At 47.7% G+C, this 19,717-nt stretch overlaps 1 protein-coding gene across 4 annotated transcripts in view; it reads right to left on the bottom strand.

Moving 5' to 3' along the window:
- MYH11 (myosin heavy chain 11) overlaps positions 1-19,717 on the bottom strand; it is a 156,653-nt gene that overhangs the window by 83,111 nt on the left and 53,825 nt on the right. For 2 of the 4 annotated variants that reach the window (XM_035266946.3, XM_035266948.3), the window contains exons 4-6: positions 15,464-15,491; positions 2,512-2,614; positions 614-634 (exon numbers count right to left, since the gene is read on the bottom strand). In XM_035266946.3, coding sequence (XP_035122837.1) covers positions 614-634; positions 2,512-2,614; positions 15,464-15,491 — 152 coding nt within the window. The remainder of the gene's footprint in view (positions 1-613; positions 635-2,511; positions 2,615-15,463; positions 15,492-19,717) is intronic. The other 2 variants (XM_035266947.3, XM_035266950.3) reach the window with 1 other exon arrangement.

Genomic DNA, 19,717 nt, shown 5'->3' on the forward strand with positions numbered 1-19,717 from the left:
GCCACCAAAGCTAGTGCATCGCGACCTTGCGACCTCCAAGACTGTTTCTGGAGCCTTGAGTCAAGCAACCAGCATGCAACAGACAGACACGCACTGCACACGCATGCACAGGGCCACACAGGTGCACCAGGGACAGGGCCAGGGGAAGAAACTCAGGGATGATGGCAGGGAGAGAAGAGGGAGGCATGCCACAGCTGTGCCATCCAATGTCCATTGAGCCGGGGAAGCTCTGGGGCCTGACACTCCTAAAACACTCAGACAGAAGGGACAGACGTCTCTGTCTAGGTTGTTCCAGTCAAGGGTACCAGGGGGATGTGTTGAAAGGGTGCAGGGGTTCCTTCTGAACTGGAGAAATCCATTTCAGCCTGGAGCACAAGTCCGGGGATCCCAGTAGGAGTCCCACGGGTGGCAAATGCACCCCCACACCCTGCCCTGGTATCAGATGCCCACGGGATGGTACCTCGGTGCATTTACTGATTTGAGTTGTGAAACTCCAGGGCCTACCCCATTTCTACCACCAGCTACGGGACTCAGTGGGTGCAAGAGGACCATGCAGATCTAAATCCACTCCGTGCCTCCCCTACACACCCGGAAAACACTCTCAGTTACTCACGTAGGCAAAAGATGGGCCTTGCTGTGGTTGAACAACACAGTATAAAACAAATGTCAGTGGCATTTCCATCACATGGACAGCAGGGGCTGGAGAACACATGGCTTCAACCCCCCAACAGCCTGGAGTTCCCAAGACAAACTGCCCTTTTCCTACATACTGTTTCCTTTCTCTCTGTTTAGCTGCAGGGATGCAATCACAGCTCACTGCAGTCTCGATCTCCCAGCCTCTGGCAATCCTCCTGCCTCAGCCTCCCAAGTAGCTAAGACTACAGGCATGCACCACCATGCCCGGCTAATTCTCTTGATTTTTTTTTTTGTAGAGACAGTGTCAGTATGTCGCCCAGGCTGGTTTTGAACTCCTGGGCTCAAGCCATCTTCCCGCCGCAGCCGCCAAAAGCTCAGCCGCTTCTTCCTTTCTCTAAGTTTTAGAAATCAGACATTTCAAAGGCCTTCATAATTACTGGGGCCACATTAAGCTCCTTAAAACAGTATCGAATGAGACCATGTCTGAGACGTGTTCACACACGCAGCCAAAAGCAGCAGCACACAGCAGGCCTGGATAAAGATGAGCGGTTACGAAGTATGAGCTCTTATTCTTCCTCCGTAGGGAAAGGGAAGGCCTGGAAACTGTAGTTTCACTGCCGTACAACCTTTAGGGCTGTTGTTCCCACTCATGATGGCTAGAAACCAACATGCTAGAGGCACTTCTAGGACAGGGAATCTTGAGTTTCCTGCATTTGTTCGGAGAAGGAAAGTTCCCCAAAGCCACGACCAGCGCCCAGCCCAGAGCTCCAAGGACCTCTGGACAAGCCAGCCATGGTAGCTGCCGCAGAGTCCCCTCTGAGGGCCCAAAGCGACATTCGGAATGGCAAGAACTGGAGACAGCCTATGCGGTGGTCAGATCTGCACCCTACTATCTTCCTGCCTGTGAACCTGAAGACAGAGGTACTGGCCAGTCCTGGTGGCCCCAGCACTCGCCCGGACCTCCAGGACAGATAGGGCAGAGCTGAGACATGAGGAGGAAGAGAAGGATAGGCCCTAGAGGGCGTCACTTCAGAAACCTGCCCTTCTTTTCCTTCCAGGCTCTTCCTCATACTGTGTCATCATGTTTATTTTGTGATTCTTTGAAAACTACACTCTCTTACCCCAGGTCCAGAAGCTCAGAGAAGAGAGTAACATCAGCTCTCAGACATATCCCTGAGCTCTCACCCCAAGTAGTGCCTGGCACACAGTAGGTGCTCAATCCACAGTTTCTGAATGACCCTGCCCTGAAGCCCATGGGCTGAGTGATATCAACATCTCCATCCCAGGGACAGAGGGACACTGGAGGAATTCCTGGAGGAGTCAGGAAACCCAAGAGTATCTCAACCCCAGGGACGGTACAGAGATTCACTGAATGGAGCGCTTCTCAACCCAGGGCAACTGTCCCACTGCAGGGCACATCTGCCAATGTCTAGAGATATTTTTGGTTGTCACAACTGGAGGAGAGGGGGCTATCGGCATCTAGTGGGCTGAGGCCAGAGATGTTGCTAAACATTCTACGAAGCTCAGAGAAGCCCCTCCAAGGAATAATTATCTGGTCCAAAATGACATCAGTGCCACCCCTGAGAAGCCCCAACACGAAGGAAGAGCTCACTATCGAAGGGAGTGGGCTTATTCCCATTTCACAAAATGGGCCACCTTCTGGAGGGATGCTTTCAGCTGAGCCAAGGAATCACCCATCCTCAACAGGCCTGCTAGCCAGAAAAAAACTGTCCCTCTTTGCGTCTTCAGGGGAGGGGCAGTCAGACGGGACCTGAGTTCCTGCAACGATGCTCTGTTTGTATCTCGGTCAGCCTGCTGACCGAGCTGGAGACGGGCTGGCTAAGCCATGGCCTCTGATTGGGAGCTGCCACTCACCGTGATACTCGTGTCTTTCTTGCCCTTGTGGGAGGAGGCCACCACGGCCAGGTACTGAATGACTTTCTTGGTGTTCTCGGTTTTCCCAGCTCCAGACTCGCCTCTGAAAGACACAGGAACAGTGACCCAGTGGACATAACTTATGCACACATTCCATGGTGACCTTTCCGCAGCTCCGTGAGCCAGACAGGATGATAATGACCACGGCTGCCATTTCCCACATGGGGAGACGGAGGCTCCCAGAGGGGAAGTAACTTTACCAAGGTCACATCTCTGGCAGTGAACTGAGCTGGGTCCCCAATCTAGGTCTGATGCTCAATCTATTCCTTCCACGAGGATGTAGAAAAGAATTCAGATGCAGTGCTGAGTGCAGAGGCTCATGCGTGTGATCCCAGCAATTTGGGAGGCCGAGGCAGGTGGATAACCTGAGGTCAGGAGTTCAAGACCAGCCTGGCCAATATGGAGAAACCCTATCTCTATCAAAAATAAAAAATTAGCCAGGCATGGTAGTGCATGCCTGTAATCCCAGCTACTCTGAGGCTGAGGCAAGAGAATCTCTTAGAACCTGGGATGTGGAGGCTGTAGTGAACCGAGATCGAACCACAGCACTCCAGACTAGGCAACAAAGGGAGGCTCTGTCTAAAAAAAAAAAAAAAAAAAAATTCAGATACAAAGAGAGAAAAAGATGGCCGGGCACAGTTATACCTGTGATCCCAGCACCTTGGGAGGCGGAGGTGGGAGGATCATTTGAGCCCATGAGTTTGAGACCAGCCTCAGCAACACAGAGAGACCCCGCCTCTACAAAAATATTTAAAAATTAGCCAGGCATGGTGACACATGCCTGTAGTTCCAGCTGTTTGGGAAGTTGAGGCAGGAGGATCGCTTGAGTCCAAGAGTTCAAGACCAGCCTGAGCAGCATAGTGAAACCCTGCCTCTACTTAAAAAATTAGGAAAATTAACCAGGCATGGTGGTACACGCCTGTAGTCCCAGCTACTCAGGAGGCTGAGGTGGAAGGATGGCTTGAGCCCAGGAGGCGGAGGTTGCAGTGAGCCATGATCACACCACTCCCCTCCAGCCTGGGTGACAGAGCGAGACCTCATCGCTAAAAAAAAAAAAAAAAAATACAGGGTGAAAAAGAAAACCTTTCTTTTCCTACAAGGGTCCAAGCAGGTTTATTTGGAATTGTCTACTTTGAAGACATCATTAGCATTGCTAGAAATGGAAAGACCAGGCACGAGGCAGCCTTCAAGAAAGGACTTAAGTGCCTCTGGGGTACCAGGACCTCAGATAAAAGTTCAGAGAGCTTTCTTATGGAAAGAAAACTTTCCAAAAAGAACTGGTTACCCCATTCATCACTGGACAGATGCAAGCACCTTCATCCCCTGAGGGACCCCACCCTGTGTATCAGGAGGCTAGCTGATGATCTCAGCCACGTATCTAAGGCTAAACCCAGTTGAAGTAGTTCGCACTAAAGTGTAAATGACTGATGGGTTTAGATCAGCATGACATGGCTTGTCTTATCAAAAACGTATGTACTCCTGGTTTTTTACCAAAATGGCCTTTGTGAACTAGCTGCCTCTTTTGGCCACCAGAAATTATCACAATGGAACGGTTCCATCCAGATGCTACGTCTACGTCCCGCCACTCCTCGTGGAAGGTAAGGACAGGGCCTTGACCGAGGCTTCCATTGTTTATCGTCTTGTTTTTTAGTATCCTTTTGTTTTTTGTGCTTCCTTTCTGTGCCTCATCTCTCTCACTTTCCGAGCTCACTTAATAGCCGAAAATCTAAGAGAGACTTTTTTTTTTAATTGGGAAAAGAATTTGTTCACCCCGAGGTCAGCCCAAGGTTCTCCCTGCTGAACCGGTGCCACCAAAGCTAGTCCAGTCTCTGCCCTTCTTCCTAATTAGGAAATAAAGAAATTAATTTTCTCTGCCAAGGGCCCATTAATAACTTTGCTCATGGCTTAAAAAAGAAGCAGAAGAAAAGAGAAAGGGAAAAAGAAAAAAAAAGTGCCCTGAACTGCTAGGTCTAATTCTACAGGTCCCACTGTCCTGAAATCAAGTGTCTGATTGCCAAGGATGATGGAGCATCTTGCAGGGACGTTGTGTGGTCCCTTCCCTTCCCAGAGGCCTTCCTTGCCAATGGCCATGTTATTTCACATGGCCTCAGAGGCAGTTTAGGAGATGCGAACCACAAAGGCATATTTCCCAGGAAAGGGAAGCGTGTGTGTGTGTGTGTGTGTGTGTGTGTGTGTGTGTGTGTTTAAAAGAGAAGAACAGGGCCCAGCTCGGTGGCTCACACCTGTAATCCCGGCACTTTGGGAGGCTGAGGAGGGCAGATCACGAGGTCAGGAGTTCGAGACCATCCTGACCAACATGGTGAAACCCCAACTCTACTAAAAATACAAATATTAGCCAGGTGTGGTGGTGCACGCCTGTAATCCCAGCTACTCAGGAGGTTGAGGCAGTGGAATCGCTTGAACCTAGGACGTGGTGATTGCAGTGAGCTGAGATCATACCACTGCACTCCAGCCTGATGACAGAGCGAGACTCTGTTTCAAAAAAAAAAACAGGAGAACTGACCAGGTGAAGCAGAGCATTGGCCATGGTTATAATCCCGGCTACTCAGGAGTCTGAGTTGGGAGGATTCCTTGAGGCCAGGAGTTTGAGAGAAGCCTGGACAACATAGATCCCATCTCTTAAGAGAGAGAAAAATTGGCATTTGTCATCGAGGGGATGTAGGGGGAAGGGTCCTTTTGCTAATTGCTTTACATGAATTATTTCCTTTATTCTCCTCCTGCCTCCATGTTGTTATAGAAAAAGGAGTCTTGCCCAGAGTGGGTGAGCAATTCTCCCTAGGTCACACAGCAAAGCAGGGATACAGTCTGAAATGAAAGCCAGGTCTCTGATTCCAATGCAATCAGAATTCCTTTTACTGTATTTCAACAAGTTGTTCCATGACACAGCCCCGACCCTCTAGGGACTTGCTTTCTAAGGCCAGAAGAAGGGCAGGGCAAGGGGAATTGGTATTTGTTGGAGGCCTCCACAGTATGAGGCTTTGGGCTCACGAATCTTGTCATTTACTCCACCCAGCTGTCTAATGACAGAGTTTCACTATCCCCATCGCCCACCTGGGGAAGCGGAGGCAAAAGAGGGTGAAGTAAATTGCTCCAGCCCACAGTTGCTGTTGCTTTCACATAGATAGGAAATGGAGAGGCAGGATTCAAACTTAGGTCCACTTGCCACTGGAGCCCATGTTCTGACTCCTGCCCTTTTATTTTAACAAAACAGCAAAGGGGAAAGACAGAGTGAAGTCCCAGCCCCACTCCGTCAGAGTTCTTCCCCCTGTTCCAGGACTGTTCACTTGTCCGAATCAATGAACTGAGCCACTCAGTCATTCACACCTTAGTATGAATTACTTCCAGCAGGCTAATGTCAGAACTTCGCTAGACTCATTCTGAAGTGAAGGGGATGGATTCTGATTAAAGCAAGAGAAAGGAGAGAAACTTTGAGACAGAGAAAACCACTTGTGTAGGTGGTCCTGAGCCTATTCAGATCCTAGACAGGAATTGGGACAGTCGTGTGCACCAACAGCACGTGTGGAGCACACTTCATGCTGACAAACCGGTGCTCCTGGACTGCTGCTCCTCACTTCTCCTTTCCCACAACAATTCCTGCCTTCCACCCTGGCCTTGAAGCTCTCCTCTTCACAACAAAGACATCCCTGAGTGAGGTGGCTCATGCCTGTAATCCCAGCACTTTGGGAGGTCGAGGTGGGTGGATCACTTGAGGTCAGGAGTTCGAAACCAGCCTGGCCAACATGGCAATACCCTGTCTTTACAAAAATACAAAAATTAGCCAGGCGTGGTGGTGGGCACCAGCTACTCGGGGGGCTGAGGCAGGAGAATCACTCGAACCAGGAGGCGGAGGTTGCAGTGAGCTGAGATCGTGCCACTGCACTTCAGCCTGGGGGATAGAGTGAGACATGCTCTCAAAAAACAAATGAACAAAAAACCAAAGACATCAGCGTGCCCAGTCTGTGGCTGTGGTCTTCCATTTTGCCAGGGATGGGATGGGACGTAAACTTTGGAAATCTATCCCTTCCCATGTAGCTGCTGGGCTCCACTACTTCCAAGTTCTGTTGGGAAAAATAAATTATCCCGGCAGGTTCTGCCAAAGAAAACATCCCAAGCTCCAGGCTCATGGGTGTCTGAAGGTTGACGAAGCTCAGGGCTGCTCCAGGAAAACCCATAGCTTAGCTTTTCTGACTCCTGACCCCAGGGGTAAAGATGCCCTTCTGGTCTGAGCACCCTCAACTCCTTTCTTATTTATTTCTTCTCCAGAAAGCGGTGTCTTCCTGGAGAAGAACCGGACTCATGACCCCGTGTGGCCTCCTGGCCTTGTAACTACCCCAATGCCAATTCTTTTTAATCAGTCCAGCCCCAGCGGCTAGGAGGAGCTACCCAATGGCCGCTTAACCCGTCAGCCAGGCTGGCATCATGACTGTGACCTGTACAGCCTCACAGGGTCACCCTGTGCTTGATTTAATGCTCTAGCGTTGTCATCTGAAATTCTTCATAAAGGCTCTGCATTTTCTTCCTCCTCTTCTTTTCTTTTTGAGACAGAGTCTTGTTCTATTGCCCAGGCTGGAGTGCAGTGTGTGATGTTGCTCACTGCAACCTCCACCTCCTGCGTTCAAGCGACTCTCCTGCCTTAGCCTCCCGAGTAGCTGGAACAACATGTGCCCACCTCTATGCCTGGGTAATTTTTATATTTTTAATAGAGATGGGGCTTTGCCATGTTGGCAAGGTTGGCCTCAAACTCTTAACCTCAAGGGATCTGCCTGCTTTGGCCTTCCAAAGTTCTGAGATTGCAGGTGTGAGCTACCGCACTCAGTCAGAATTTTCATTTTGCAAAATTTTACAAATTCTGCAGCTGGTCCTGGTTCCCAAGGTTGAAGCCCATTGCAGGCTGTGGTTTGCCATGGGTAGGAAAACCAAACTGTCTCTGATGAACCTCAGAGCTGTTCAGTCGCTGGTCTTTATGTAACTGGCAAGGCACTTTGGCATTTGTACTGTCCAACTCCTACACGTCCAGCAAAACCCCAGGCAGAAGCAACGCCTCTCTCCCCTACAGCATCAGTTGGTAGAAGAGCACAATGTGCTCTAGGGCCAGGTTGCTCAAGTTCAAATTGCTGCGCTGCCAGTTACCTGCGTGACCTTAGGGAAGTCATTTAGCCTCTCTATACCTCGGTTTCTTTACCCCTTTATAAAATGGGCACAATCAAAACACTTACCTAGTATAATGGTTTTTTTCTTTGAGATAAAGTCTCACTCTGTGGCCCAGGCTGGAGGGCATTGATGAAATCATAGCTCACTGCAGCTGAGAATTCCTAGTCCCAAGTGATCTTCCTGCCCCAACCTCCCAAGTAGCTGGGACTGCAGGTGCACACACCACAGCTGGCTAATTTTTAAATTTTCTATAGAGACAGGGTTCTCACTATGTTGCCCAAGCTGGTCTCCAACTCCTGGTCTCAAGTGATCCCTAGTCTCGGCCTCCCAAAGTGCTGGGATTACAGGCATGAGCCACCATGCCTGACCTTATATGATTCCTATGAGGATTAAATGAATGAATATATATAAAAAATGCTTAAAACAATACCTCGTACACCAAAATGTTAGTTATCATTACTTTTGTTTTTTTGAGACAGAGTTTTGCTTGCTGCCCAGGCTGGAGTGCAGTGGCATCATCTGACTCACTGCAGCCTCAAACTCCTGGGCTCACATGATCCTCCCACCTCAGCCTCCCGAGTAGGTGGGATGACAGGCATGCACCACCACACCTAGCTAATTTTTTGATTTTGTGGGGTCTCGCTAAGTTGCCCAGGCTACTCTTGAACTCCAGACCTCAAGCAGTCCTCCTGCCTGAGCATCCTAAAGTGTTGGGATTACAGGAGTGAGGCACTGTGCCCACCTATTATTACTTTTATAACCACTGCTTCCCTAGCGCTTCTGTAGTGTTTGTCTAATAATTTTCAACATTCATCCTATCATTAAAATATAAATAACATTCACTTTTTCCCACTGTCTAAGCTAGGAGTCAGCAAACTCTTTCTGTGAAAGGTCAGCTAGTGGCTGGGCGCGGTGGCTCATGCCTGTAATCCCAGCACTTTGGGAGGCAGAGGTGGGCAGATTACTAGTCAAGAGATTGAGACCGCCCTGGCCAACATGGTGAAATCCCGTCTCTACTAAAAATACAAAAATTAGCTTGGCGTGGTGGTGTGGCTTTAGTAGAAGCTACTTGGGAGGCCGAGGCACGGAAATCTCTTGAACCCAGGAGGTGGAGGTTGCAGTAAGCCGAGATCACGCCACAGTACTCCAGCCTGGGAGACAGAGTAAGACTTGGTCTAGTAAATATTTTAGACTTCGAAGGTCGTGCGTTGTCACATCTGCTCAGCTCTCCACAGCAGCACAAAAGTAAATATGTAAACAAGTGGGTCTGGCTGTTTCAATAAAACTTTAGGTAAAACAAATAGACAAGGGCCTGATTGGACGCACTGGTCAAAGTTTGTCCATCCCTGGCTTCAGTCCCTTAGTGTTTCCTCATCCATTTTATTAATATTATTATTGAGATGGGGTTTCACTCCATCACCCAGGCAGAAGTGCAGTGGTGTGATCTTGGCTCACTGCCAAATTTCTGCCTCCCAGACTCAGTGAGCCGAGATCCTTCTGCCTCAGCATCTTAAGTAACTGGGACTGCAGGCACATGCCACTAATTTTTGCATTTTTTGTAGAGACAAGGTTTTCTCGTGTTGGCCAGGCTAGTCTCGAACGGCTGAGCTCAAGCAATCAGCCCACCTTGGCTTCCCAAAGTGCTGGGATTACAGGCATGAGCCACCGTGCCCAGCCTGTCATCCATTTTAGATGAAAGTTTAAAGTCCCCAGAGCATGGAAACACCCCCTCCTTTTAATCTGGCCCCTTGATCATACAGCTCTTTCTCCACCCAGGCCCATGGCCTCTAATTAATCTGATTACACTGTATGAATTGCACGCCAGACAAAATACAACTCAGGTCTAAATATTACATTTATTTGACTTTCAGTTTTCCTTCCTTCCTTTTCTTCCTTCCCTTCCTTTCTCCCTCTCCTCCTCTCCTCCTCTCTCTCTCTCTCTCTCTCTTGCCCAGTCTGCAATGCAGTGGTATGATCATAGCTTACCTAGTCTCTAATCCTGAGCTCAAGTGATCCTCCCTCCCCAGCCTCCTGAGGAGCTGGGACTACAGGCATGCACCATTGCACCTAGCTAATTTTTAACTTTTTTGCGGCAATGGGGTCTCACTAGGTTCCTCAGTTTGGTCTCAGACTCCTGGCCTCAAGCGACCCTCCCGCCTCAGCCTCTCGAGGCCCTGTTTACAGGCATTAGCCGCCACATCCAGCCAACTTTCAGTATCCTAACTGCATAACCAAATAGTTGGTTCCAGCCTTTTTTTTTTTTTTTTTTTTTAATGGAGTCTCACTCTGTTGCCCAAGCTGGAGTGCAGTAGCGCAATGTTGGCTCACTGCAACTTCTGCCTTCTGGGTTCAAGCAATTCTCCTGCCTCAGCCTCCTGAGCCACTTCAATTACAGGTGTGCTCCACCACACCCAGCTAATTTTTCTGTTAGTAGAGACAGGGTTTCACCATGTTGGTCAGGCAGGTCTCGAACTCCTGACCTGGTGATCCTCCCACCTTGGCCTCCCAAAGTGCTGGTATTACAGGCATGAGCCGCTGTGCCTGGCCAGCCTGGCTTCTCTTGACCACCAACTATGCCTGAAAGCTCAGCTCTGCTTTCAACTTGTACGTCCTCAAGTCACTTCAGCTTAATTTCACAAGTAAAATAAAATTTAATACAGAGACTGAAGCTGTTGGTGGTTCTGGAGTGACTAGATGCATTTGCAAATAAAATTTGGATTGTTTGGGGATTTCCTTTTTAATGTCAGCTAATGCCTACTTCTCTAGCACTGGTTGTGTGTGGGCAGTGTGCTAAGTGCTTGCTAACCCTGCATTCCAGGAGATGGAGACAGACCACAGCCAAGTAAACAAACAAATAATCAATATAGTCTGTGGTGGGGATATCATTGATCACTGCTGGAACAAGTCCTAACGTTTGTGATGGATTGCATTGTTTGCTGAGAATGACAGCAAAGAAAACTGAGCCGGCGCCCAAGGGGAAAACTGCTCAGGGCGTTCTAAAATACTAAGCAACGTGTGCATATCATATGGTAGTTAAACAAATTCTTTAAACACAAGATATGTGACCCTGCCTCCATTGCTCCCTTGTGGAGAATGCTTTCTGGTTTGTCATCCATCAGTGGTGAGCAAGCACCAGCTGCCTTAGAAAACACAGAACACTTGCTTGTTAATAATAATCATCTGTTCAGAGAGTTCGCAGGAGGCCCTCAGCTCTGAAGGCTGTTAGCCCCCCGATCCCACTTTGTACTCTATCTTTGTGTTTGTTTCTTCAGTTCCTTCAGCACTGCCTGGGTTGGGGTCTTCATGACTGAGCTGGTTTCGGTAACAGCACAGTGGGAAGGATGGAGGGAGGGGTGGGCCAGGCAGGGGGAACAGAGGTCCAAGGGAGGGAAATGCTGGGCCCAGGTATGAGACAGAATGGCCCTCAGGGTGGCTGGAGGGCCACAAGGGACGGGGGCGGGGGGAGACAGCAGGAAGTGATGACAGAAGAGCAGATTACACTCAGTCTTCCAAACCACAGTTAGGAATCTGGGTTTTATTCTCATGGGTGCAGGAAACCATTTCAGGAGGGCAATGGGGCTTTAGAACCAGTACAGGGAGAATGGGAACTGCAGGATGGGCCAGGTGTGGTGGCTCACACCTGTAATCCCAACACTTTGGGAGGCCGAGGTGGGTGGTTCACCTGAGATCAGGAGTTTGAAATTAGGCTGGCCAACATGGTGAAACCCCATCTCTACTAGAAATATAAAAATTAGCCAGGCATGATGGAACACACTTATAATCCCAGCTACTTGGGGGGCTGAGGCAGGAGAATAGCTTGAACCCAGGAGGTGGGGGAGTGCAGTGAGCTGAGATCATGCTACTGCATTCCAGCCTGGGCAACAGAGCGAGACTCTGTCTCAACCAAAAAATAAACAACAACAAAAATGAGGGATAGACACTGGATTGCAGGAAGGATTTTTTTTTTTTTTTAAATGGAGTTTCGCTCTTGTTACCCAGGCTGGAGTGCAATGGCAAGATCTCGGCTCACCGCAACCTCCGCCTCCTGGGTTCAGGCAATTCTCCTGCCTCAGCCTCCTAAGTAGCTGGGATTACAGGTCAAGAGATTGAGACCATCCTGATCAACATGGTGAAACCCCATCTCTACTAAAAACACAAAAAATTATCAGGAAGGATTTTAAAAAAAATAATGATCAGTGAGGTCAGGAGTTTGAGACTAGCCTGGTCAAGTTGGTGAAACCCCGTCTCTACTAAAAATACAAACATTAGCCAGGCACAGTGGCAGGAGCCTGTAATCCCAGCTACTCAGGAGGTTGAGGCAGGAGAATTGGGAGGCAAAGGAACCCAGGAGGTGGAGATGGCAGTGAGCCAAGATTGCACCACAGCACAACAGCCTGGTGATAGAGTGAGACTCCATCTCAAAAAAAAAAAGTGATCACTTTCACTACAATAGCAGTTAATTCTTATGAAGTGCTCACTATCGGGCAGCGGCCTATTTCTCAATTCTTCACATGTAGTGATTTGTTTAATCCTTCCAACAACCCAGTGGGGCACTTATTGCTCTCATTTTACAGATGGGGAAACTGAGGCTCGGAGAAGCAAACAGATCTGTGTCCCAGAGCGTACAACTAGATAATGATGGGCCTGGAATTCAAACCCCAGGGGTTAGGCTCTGAAATCCACACTTTATGACACCATGCTAAGGAATATTTACTGAATGAACAATGAATGAATATTCTTATAATGTATATTTATGGAAGGAAGGAAGCAAGCAAAGAGAGCAGGGAGCTTAAGAGATTGCTGCAGAAGCCCTGGAGAGAGGTAATGAGACCCTGAACTAGGAAGAGGCAGGGGAGTCAGAAGAATGGGCAGAGATAAGAAATGTTTCAGCATCACACTCTCTCCAAGGCAGGAACTACTATCTAAATTAACTAAAATCTCAAAAATTCAGTTCTGTAATACACTTGCCATTTTTAAAGCACTCAATTAAATGAACTTTTAAGTGAACATTTTAAGTGAACTTTGTGCTTATCACAAAGTTGTGTTGGACAGCACTGTTTTAAATGAAGCAGCACCTGATGATGGCATGGGTGCTGCTAATGAGAACAGGCTGGCCTCTTCATCTTCATGGCCTCTCTATAAGCTCAGCTCACAGAGGTCAAGTGACCCCTGCATAGCCACGCAGCTAGGAAGCCATCTCAAAGTCTTACTCTTCCCTGCACCTCTCTGTTACAACACTTAATTCATTCACTCAACAGAGGGCAACTGAGCAACACTATTTTGGTTCCTGGGGAGGTGACATGTGGCTCACACATGGGCCTGGCTCCTAGGGGCTCAAATGCCTGTGTGGTCAGCTGAAAAACAGCCCCACAAAGATGTCCATAGCCTATTCTCAGAATCTGTGAATCTATTTGCTTGAATTGAGGAGACTGTCTTGGATCATCTACGTGGGGCTAATATAACCACAAAGGCCCTGGGCCTTATAAGAGGGAGGTAGGGGTACCAGAGAAAGAGATTTAAAGATACCATGCTGCAGGATTTAAAGATGGAGGAAGGGACCAAGAGCCAAGGAATGTTGGTGATTCCAAGGGAAAAGCTAGGAAACCAGGTCTGCAGGTTGTTTTAGCATTTATATTCACACATCTAGGTACCAGGGTATCTCTAGTTCCAGACTATTCATTGTTAAACATCCAGTGTTTGATTCCTACCATGGAAGAGGAGAATTCAGTTCCATCTAATTCTCTTCCTTTTCCTCAGAGCCAATTCCACCACAGGTACTTATTCTGTGATGGAGTAACTACCATGGACCATGAATATTGATTTGGATCCAAATTTGCACAGCTGGCCTCTTTAGTCCAGTGTGGTTACTCCTCCTTCCATCCCAACTTTTGTTTTTTCCTGGAGTTTATAACTGCCTTTGTTTTGTTGTTTCCAGGTTTTCTATCTACATCAACCCCCAAACTTATCATGGATTGTCTCAATATTCTCTCAGTACAGTTCACTGCCATCCTAGCATCCATCACCATCTACAATTCTTATTACTAGTTTTTAATTGTCACTTCAGAAACGTTTATTCAAATAGAAAACATATGTATGTTTACACATTCCCACTCTTTTGCATGGTGCATATGCTGGTTTGCCCTTGTGTTTTTCACTCAACATTAAGAGCGTTCTCTCTGAGCATAAGTAGATCAACCTCACTCTTTGTAGTGGCTAGCTAGAAAAGCTATATTTTATTTAACTAACCCCTGTTGATTATAGCTTTAGCTGCTTCTAGACCTTAAATATATTTATATATATTCATATATATATATATAAGAAAAATATATTAAATATATATAAAGTACATATTATATATTATTTTATATAAATATATATACACAGCCTATCCTTATTATTTACATATTCTGTATTTGCAAATTCACCCACTTACTAAAAGCTATTTGTAGCCCCCAAATCAATATTCATGGTCCTTTTGTGGTCATTTGTAAACATGTACAGAGCAGAAAAAACCGGATTCCCCCAATGCACATGTTCCCAGCTAAGGCTGACAGGAAGTGCTCTACCTTCTAGTTTCAACTCTCCTACTGCAAACAAGTGTCCTTTCTGTAGTGTATTTAGTGCCACCATTTTTTGTATATTGGTGCTTTTTGTTAGTTATTTTGCAGCTTAAAATATCCTCTCAGATGTGCTTGCTTTGGCAGCACACATATAAAAATGTCCCCACACAGTGATAAAGTGTTGGCTGATGTTTCTGAGTTACAATAAGGCTGTGGCATCCATTATGTAAAAGACAGACACGTCAGATAAACTTCATCCAGGCATCAGTCACAGAGCCGTTGGCTATGAGTTCAATGTCAGTGAATCAATGATATATATTAAGTAAATACCTGTTACTTGCATGTAATACAATAGTGAAAATTTTCTGAATGATTCTGAAATTGAGTTATTATCTTCTACGTACCTAGGTCTTCAAAGAAACAGTGATACCAGTCACCTAATACGGCGCTGATGTGTTAGTGGCTCGATACCTGTGAAATACTGAAGTGAGAGTTTAACATCTTCCCTGTCAATGAAGACGGCTGTTATGCAATCAGATGAAATTCTGCATATAAAATGTATAGTTAACGTCCTGGCACACAGTACATGATCAACAAATGCTAGTTTTTTTAGAAGGAGGAGAGGTATAGAACCAAATGATACCAGGTGTCATTAAGAGTTTAAATCTGGGCCAGGCACCGTGGCTCACATCTGTAATGCCAGCACTTTGGGAGGCCGAGGCGGGCGGATCACAAGGTCAGTTCAAGACCAGCCTGACCAACATGGTGAAACCCTGTCTCTACTAAAAATACAAAGTTAGCCAGGTGTGGTGTTACGCACCTATAATCCCAGGTACTCAGGAGGCTGAGGCAGGAGAATTACTTGAACCTGGGAGGCAGGGGTTGCAATGAGCTGAGGTCGCACAACTGCACTCCAGCCTGGGCAACAGAGCAAGAGTCCGTCTCAAAAAAAAAAAGAGTTTAAGTTTGCCTGCCTCTGCAGAAGAACATATATCATAAATGTTAAACGAGCATCTACACTGTGCCAGGTATAAGGAAAGGCACTTGGAACAGTGAACAAATCAGATCTCTGCACTCATGGATCTTTTCTCTCAGAGGCTGGATCTCGACGCAAACAAAACAAAACAAAACAAAACAGAATAAAAAGCACTTCCACTTACGTGCATAGGATGGACTGGTCCTCCCGATCTGCAAACACAAAGAAAAAAGAGCCATGAATTAGAATGAGCTCTGAGCTAAGGGCATGGACGTGGCTCCTCCCAGGGCCCTCCCTCTAAAACTGGGCCATGGGTCACCTGTGGAATCTGGCCGGCAGACCCTGACCCCGAACGATGAATGAATGCACTGTCACACCTGGTTCAGTGATCTCAGTGACCTGGGGGGTGTTGGCTGCTTTCAGAGGGTGAAATGCAACCAACCGACCCAGACTCCATGTTCATCCACACTTTTATTCTGTAGAGTTTACAACAGAGGTTCTAAGTGAACACACTGTGGATAAGTAACATGGGTAAGAGAATGGTTTTATCACTGATACAAGTTTTTGGTTTGGGGCTCAGAGTAAACACTATTAACAGGTAATCCCTCTTTGATCTTCCCCTGAGAGGACCACCCAGCACAAAATTTACCTAAGTAAACAGAGTAGAGAGCAGACACGGGGGAAACAGACTTATATTGGGAAGGCCTTTGATCATCTCGAGCTCTCTCCTACGCTAATGTTAAATGAGGCGGCTGCCTTCAGCAGGCCTCAGAAAAACCTTGTGGCCTTCTAAAAGGGTTGAGATTACAATCTTTAACTTTTTCTAGTAATCTGCCAGCCACTCCAAGTAAATATCAACATAGAGCTCTTTCGTACAGGCCCCACTGGGGGTGACAACAGGCCAGCTGGGCTCCTTGCCCAGGCCACAGGGGCCAAGAGCAGAGCCAAAGGGGCAGCCCCAAAGTCCCAGAAGGAGCCCCAGAAAGACACTGCAGCCTTACTGATCCAGGAGTCATCAGCATCCAGCCACATCAGGTCTGGGGGTGTCCCAGGAGGCCCACCCCACCCAGATTAGGTTAGGGACAGAACACAGATTAGGGGTCTACACAGATCGGGGTCCCAGTTAGCCACTCCTCAGCTCTGTGGCCTTGGGCAAATATTCTTAAACTCCATGCTTCAGTTCCTTAAACTATAATATAGTACTGTGTGTTTTGTAAATCCAGCATCCATTGCCTCTTCTTTGAGAAGCATCCTGTGGTCCTTGAGGTTTTGTCACCTCTGCCACCATGTACAGTCTTAGTGGGACTTCCCCATAAGCACCTTCAATGAAGAGGTAAGAATGTGTTCCAGTCTGCATTGGTCGGACTCTCTGGCCTAAAACTCCAAACTCAGTGAAGGACAGGGAAGCACAGCAGGTGGACAGAGCTCTGAGGGGGACTTCCTGTCTGCCCCCAGGCCCAAGCAGCCCTAGTTTCTGTCATTTTCCAAGCCTGATTCCTAGTCTTCCCACTGCATCCGAGAGCTCCTCCACACTCCCCCACAAATCGCTTTCCTCTACTACATGACAGAATCAGTCTCTGTTGTTTACCACCAGAGAAACCCGAAGGATACAAAGGGCATCAAAGAATTAGACATGATTAAGCAGATAAGACCTATCCACCTTCTACTCTTAAAGAGGCCTCTGAGGTGGAGCAGGCTCTGAGGACCCATTTCCTCCCCAAAGAGAGGTCTGAGAACAGTTACTAACACTTTCAATGGCCACCTAATAATGCTGAAATCACAGCATCATATCTGGTGGTAGGCAAAGCCACAGTGGTAAGTATTTCTTAAATCCACTCCCTGGCTTCAGTCCTGCTATCACAGTGCACAGCGCTCATGAGCTTCATTTCATCAAAAACCTCCCAGCCTTGGTTTAACATCTTATCTCTAGTACCTGGCAGATAGATAGTGGATGCTGAATTAAACTTGTTGGATGGATGGATGGATGGATGGGTAGATTGATGGGAGGATGGCTGGATGGATGGAAGGAAGGAAGAGTAGATGGGTGAAGAGAAGGGTGGGTAGATGAGTAGCTAGATGGATGGGTGGGGGGATGGATGAACTGATCGGTGGATGGGAGGGTGGATGGGTGGGTGGATAGGTAGATGAGTAGGTGAACAGGTGGGTGGGTGGATGGACAGATGGGTAGGAAGATGGATGGATGAATGGAGGATGGATGAACAAATGGATAGATGAGTAGATGGATGGCAGGATGGAAGGACGGTAGATGGATAAGTGGATCAAAAAAAGGAAGAAAGGATGAACGGATGGATGGATAGATTTGTAGGAGGATAAGTGGGTGGATGGATGGATGGATGAATGGGTAGACAGATGGGTGGCTGAATGGGTAGACTGGTAGCTGGATGGGAGAATGGATAGGGAGGCAAATGGATGGGAGGATAAATGGATGGGTGGTTGGGTGAATAGGTAGATAGGTGGCTGGATGGAAGGATGGACAGATGGATAGAGAGACAGGAGGATAAATGGATGAGTGGCTGGGTGGCTAAGTGGATGGATGGATGGAAGGAAGGATGGATGGATGGACAGATGGATAGATAGAAGGAAGGAAGGAAAGGTAGATGGATAGGTAGGTGGGTAGGTGAGTTGGTATATGGCTGGGTGGATGGATGATTGGATGGAAGGAGGGAAGGATGAGTGGGAGGATGAGGGGGTGGATGAGTGGGTAGGTGAGTGGGTGAATGGGAGGGAGGATAGAGTGGACGGGTGGGTGAATGAGTGGGATGGATGGATAGATGGATGGACGGACAGATGTATGTATGTATATCTATGTATGGATGGATGGGTGGATGGCACCGGTGAAAGCCATGACTGTGTATCACTGTGGGACAGAGAGGGCAGTAGTGACCATAAATAGAGGTAGGGGATTTACATTACACAGAGAAGGTCTGACCCACCCCAGAGCAAGATGAAAGAGATGAGTCTTTCTTCCATCTGAAATCTGAAGAGAGAGAGAACTGATTGGAGATGGGCAGGTTCCTCAGATCCTATGCCCACCTCCAGTCAATTCTCCCTCATCCCTTGGATTATAGGTGGATGTTTGGGTAGCCCGGTTGAATGAAATCCTCAGGACAAAAGGCCTAAAGACTAGTCAAGTCAACTCTGGAGTTTCAATTCTGGTGTGTTCACATAGTGGCACATTTAAAAACAGGCAGGCCGGGAGTGGTGGCTGACCCCTGTAATCCCAGCACTTTGGGAGGCTGAAGCCAAGGAGGCAGATCACTTGAGTTCAAGAGTTCCAGACCAGCCTGGCCAACAGGGAAAAACCCCATCTCCACTAAAAATACAAAAATTAGCCAGGTGTGGTGGTATACACTTGTAATCCCAGCTACTCGGGAGGCTGAGGCAGGAGAATCGCTTGAATCCGGGAGGCGGAGGTTGCAGTGAGCCGTGATTGTGCCACTACACTCCAGCCTGGGCGACAAGAGTGAAAAGGAAAAAAGAGAGAGAGAGAGAGAGGAGATTAGAGACACGGGGAGAGCATCACGTGAAGGAGATGGAGGGTGGAGTGAGTCATTACTCACAGGCAAGGACACCAAGGGCTGCTGGCGGCCACCAGAAGCCAGGGAGAAGGCAGGGGACAGAGTCTCCCTCAGAGCCCCCAGGAGGACCAATCCTCCTGATGCCTCGATTTCAGACCTCTGGACCTCCAGGACAGTGAGAGAATAAATGCCTGTGGTCTTAAGCCACCACCTTAGTGGTCATTGTTAGGGCAACCACAGGGACTAATAGTCACATAGCTAGTAAGGGTTAGATGGGATTCAAACTCAGGGTCTGCCTGATTCCAAGGACTGCTTTCACCAATGCATTCTTTCACCCTCCGCAAGTCACCCACACTCATATTCTGGGGACATTTCCTTCCAGGAAAAGCACAGGAAGAAAACAGGCTGGGAGCGGTGGCTCATACATATATAATTCCAGCACTTTGGGAGGCCAAGGCAGGTGCGTTACCTGAGGTCAAAAGTTTGAGACCAGCCTGGGCAACATGGTGAACCCCCATCGCTACTAAAAATACAAAAACAATTAGCCAGATATGGAGTGCATGCCTGTAATTCCAGATACTCGTGAGGCTGAGGCAAAAGAACTGCTCAAACCTGGGAGGGAGGGAGACTTTGCAGTGAGCTGAGATTGCCCCAGATGGGTGACAGAGCAAGACTCCATCTCAAAAAAAAAAAACCAGGAAGAAAACAATCCATTATATTCTGGGGAGAGACCTTCAGCTTCCACCCAGGGGGAGAAATTCACTCAAGGACATAACAAAATGGGAAACCAGTTTAAAAAAAAATTTTTTTTTTTTCTGAGACAGTCTTGCTCTGTCACCTGGGCTGGAGTGCAGTGGCTCAATCTCAGCTCACTGCAACCTCCGCCTCCTGGGTTCAAG

The sequence above is a fragment of the Callithrix jacchus genome, chromosome 12 (genome assembly GCF_049354715.1).
Source record: "Callithrix jacchus isolate 240 chromosome 12, calJac240_pri, whole genome shotgun sequence".
Lineage (NCBI taxonomy): Eukaryota > Metazoa > Chordata > Mammalia > Primates > Cebidae > Callithrix > Callithrix jacchus.